Source organism: Oryzias melastigma, unplaced genomic scaffold (assembly GCF_002922805.2).
Source record: "Oryzias melastigma strain HK-1 unplaced genomic scaffold, ASM292280v2 sc00366, whole genome shotgun sequence".
Taxonomy (NCBI): Eukaryota; Metazoa; Chordata; class Actinopteri; order Beloniformes; family Adrianichthyidae; genus Oryzias; species Oryzias melastigma.
The window spans coordinates 20,921-25,381 of record NW_023416964.1 but is presented as its reverse complement, the minus strand read 5'-3'; the positions used below and the strand labels follow the sequence as shown (position 1 = coordinate 25,381).

General features: G+C 41.4%; 1 protein-coding gene across 1 annotated transcript in view; it reads left to right on the top strand.

Annotated features, from left to right (window-relative positions):
- The window catches only part of LOC112139337 (vesicle-fusing ATPase), a gene marked incomplete at its 5' end in the record, with an annotated part of 12,776 nt that overhangs the window by 5,230 nt on the left and 3,085 nt on the right, over positions 1-4,461 (top strand). Inside the window, 2 exon segments of the mRNA XM_024262085.2 lie at positions 503-578; positions 657-812. Of these exon segments, the coding sequence (XP_024117853.1) occupies positions 503-578; positions 657-812 (232 nt within the window).

Genomic DNA, 4,461 nt, shown 5'->3' with positions numbered 1-4,461 from the left:
AGGATGCTGAAGACAGGCTTAGATGGAGGAAACTGATTCGCTGTGGCGACCCCTGAAGGGAAAAGCCCAAAGGAAAAGAAGAAGATGCCAGGCCCAATAAAAAAAGTGTTCCTTTCATTTTTGTGAGCAGTGTACTATGATCCATGTAAACTTCTAACAATTGTAAAGGATGTCCCATGTCTGCAAATGTGTCGTATTTTAGAGTATTTCAATGCAAAAAACATAATCTGCATTCTATAATGTTGAATGATTCAAAATGGAGGCAAATATGGAGTTTGAATTGCTGACTTTTCCACAGTTTCCAAGAAACGATCTATACAAGTCCAGTTTATAGGGTATATTGTATTTTTATGTGTATTTGTTTCCATACTATTACATTTTATGTTTTATTATCTTTCTCTATTGTGTGCACCTGTCAACACACAAAAAAAATCCTGGTTGGTAAGGGGAATAAAAACATTCTGATTCTGAATAGTGACTGTAAGTTTGGTTCCATCAACAGATTGATGTTGGTCTTATGGTTGGCAACAGCCAAGTCATTTTTGAGAAGGCAGAGAACTCTTCTCTCACCCTTGTTGGTATGTTCAGATCCTTCTAAAGAATTACATAGATATACAAGACTTCTTTCCTTTCACCTAACTCATGTCTTCTAAAAGGTAAGGCAAAGACAAAGGAGGCGCGGCAGACGATCATCAACCCAGACTGGAATTTTGAGAAGATGGGAATTGGAGGTCTGGACAAGGAATTCTCTGACATTTTTCGGAGAGCATTTGCCTCTCGAGTTTTTCCCCCAGACATAGTGGAGCAAATGGGTAAGACACTTCATTGCTAAATCTTTTGTCAACATTTGTTATATATTATATCACTTAGAGAAGTGTTTCCAAACCCTGGTCCTCAGAGAACATCGTTGTTCGTGTTTTCAGTCCTACTCAGTTCAGCCTTTGATGACTGCCAATATCAGACTTTGTACAGAGTTTAATTTATGACCTGGTTCAAGTGTGCTGAAGCAGGGGGAACATGGAAATTATGCAGGAAAAAGTTCTCCTACAGCACATGTGTCGAAGTCAAAGCCCGGGGACCGGATCTTGCCCTCGGTCTAATTAAATCCAGCCCTCCAGGTCATTTTATATTATTTTTAACGGGGTAATGTTTTCTTGTAATCCCAATTTTGATAGAATATATATTTTATGGAGAGCTAAATATTGAAAACTATTTAAGGTTTAAGGTTCATTTTTATGTTAAAGTAGTTATGTTTTAACAATTGTTGTATTTTGTATTCAATGTTTGTCATGTTCGGCTCATGACCTACTGTGTGTTCTGAATTTTGGCCCCCTGCGTGAGTTTGACACCCCGATACAAGGTTTGAAAACACAGACTCAGCAAAATATTTGTACCTCAAAGACGAAAAATGGTCTTAATTCAATATTATGCTACAGTCACGCCTTTGCTTCATTCACATTAATTGGAAATTTGCATTTGAGCGAGTAGTGTGAGGACTAACTCAGGACTTCAGAATGCCACGGGCTCAGCTGGAGAAGAGTGAAGTTTATTAGTTAGAGAGGAAAATGGTGGAGAGCTGAAGAGACCTCTGGATCCTCCTGACCAGTAGAGACAGCGGAGACACTGAAAGAGAGAAGATGTTAGCTAACAAGCTAAAGGCTAGAACAAGGCTTAAGTTTTTAGAGTTTAGCTCACTCACATGAGTTGTAGTTGAAGCTTTAACTGAGGAATAAGTAGGAGGACTGATGGTGAGGTCCACCCTCAACTTGGGAGGAGAGAGGGGGATCCAACTTGAGTCCAGACAGACAATCCAAAATCATAAAAATAGGCTGAAGACAGGACTACACAGTAGTGATGGCTAGATGAGGCCTTGTAAGGCATTTCGGCACATTAACCAAACTGTATCAATACTGACCCTTGCTGGACAGAAAATACCATTGCTGGCAACCAAGTTGAGAAACTCCACTAGTATACTGATTAAATAAATACGTGTTTTTACAATAGTTGACATAGTTGTTTTGGCTTGTTTATACTCATGCCTCAATCTGTATTGCCTCAGCATGCCTTAAGAGGTGCTTCTATTTAATTCTGCTCTCCTAGGCGTGCTTACATTAAAAGTTGGGTCATCTGGACTCCACAAGACAGTGCGCTGAACTTTTTTTTTCAATGATTGTCAATCTTTACTGGTGTCCAATGATAGACATGAAGTCTTGTCCACCTTTGTCATGGAAGGGCTAACACCTCAATGTACGGGTGAGGTCATCTGGACCCCATAAGAGAGTATGAGGGTTAAGTACTGCAATCCTGCTAAACAAATGTGAAATTCAACCTACAAAACCTACAATGATTATTTAAAATAAGAGTCAGAGAGGACGGGGATGGGGGACAGAAAAGCCTAAAAAACTATCAAAACTATTAACTAATTCAACAAACTTAATTAAAACTTCACATTCAACACTTTTATGAAAAAACTGTTAAATAAAATGTCACTCAAAGGTGGGCGGGGAAAGCGGGACCACGCGAGTGTGAGAATCGGTCAACAGCTGGAAGTGCACATCTGGGGCAGGAAAAATTTTATTTTATTTATTTATACATTTTTGTTATTCTGCTAAACTAAACTGCTGGACTGATTTAGCACCCAAGTGACAGAAATATAACAGAGTGGATCCGGTCATTTTTTAAAACAAAAGATTTTTCAAGATCAAAGATCGTTCAGACTCATAATAAAACTAACTAAAACCTGCCAGATTGACGCAAAACCCGCCCAAAGCTTATTTTACCCCCAGTATGAAAATTAAAACCCCCAAATTTGGCAACACTCCTGGTTGATGCGCATCCTTTCAAACACAGTCCGGTGTCTCAATGACACACCGACACAGTAGCTGTATCGGTCACGTGACTTTTCCCAAAGTGATATGGGCACCGACACAGGATTTCATTCTATGAGCTCGACACGTGAGCTGACACGTCGGTGTTGCCAGACCCATCACTTCTACACAGAGAAAAATTCTGGAACAGGAGAAGACTGAGAGGGATTTCACACAGGCCTGGAGGGAAGGCAAAAGGTTCTTTACACTCAGACAGAGAGCAGGTTAAGGAAGGGGAGGCACAGGTGAAACTGCTCAAGTAATTAACAGGAAAGCAGAGTGCTGACACTGAGGAGGGAAAGGGAGGGATGAGAAACCATGACAAGCTGGCCCTTTCAGGTTTTGAATAAAACGCTATTCATACGTCACTACTAAGTCTCTAGTTTGTCAAAGTTCAACTGCTTTAATTTTTGCTGCATGCACAAACGCAGCCCTTTTTGTGTGCAAAGTCGAAAAATAACTGAAAAACTTGCCCAGCAACTCGTGTGAGCGAGTTTTGAATGCAAACCCCCAAAACGTGCATATACATGCGTTTACATAGACTTTTTATTAAAAGCATTTGCTAAAACAGGCCTTTCCAAACCCGGTGTGAACGTAACATTACAGTTGAAAAAACGCACATACTGGTAACCCATTATAAACCCATAACGGCAAACATCCTCTCTAAGTTGTACTGAGGAAAATCATAGACGAAAAGGAAGAAAACATTCAACTTCCAACTCTGATAAAAATGATTATTATGACCAGTTTGCCAAAGAAAGTTTATGAAAAAATGTTTTGTTGAAAACCTAATGCAGAGTGTTAGCCACTCATCTTCACCTGCTGTGTCTGTTCAAAGTTCTTGACAGATAATTTTTGCTCTTAATTAATTAATCAATTGATTTTCTCATTCTGACCAGAACACAAGCAGTAGCATCTTCGGTTTTTCTATGAATTTCTGAAAAAGTATGTTAGACAGCCAGCAGATTTCTTTCTTGGGGCTGGAAATTTGTGCCGCATCAGGACTAGCACATCTGTCGGAGCGCAGAGTGGCCACGTTTCACCGCTGCCTTGCTCATTTTCAGTTGGGACGCAAACTGCAGTCCCAGAAATGTTTACAGCTGATGGGAATGATGGCCTCTATGATCGGTGTAATTCCCCTCGGTTTACTCGAGATACAACCCTTTCAGCGCTGGGTTCGTTCTCAACGACTGAACGTTTTACGTCACCGCAGCAGGAAAATACTGATAGACGCGCAGTGCATGCTTGCACTCCGACCTTGGAGGGAACCCAGCCTGCTTTGTCAGGGTTCACCGATAGGACGGGTGGCGTTCTGCAAGGTGCTGTCGACATATGCCTCCCTGAAGGGATGGGGGGCTCTGAGTGATCACATGACAGTGAGGGGAAACTGGACTCCTGCGCTGTCCAGACTCCACATCAATCAGCTGGAGGTCTTAGCAGCATTTCTTACTCTACAGCACTTCTGTCACGTTCTGAGCAGCCATCACGTTCTGATCAGAACAGACAACACCACAGTGGTCTCCTACATCAACAGACAAGGAGGGATCCGTTCCCTTCCTCTGTTAAGGATTACCCGCGCTCTCTGACTCCATGA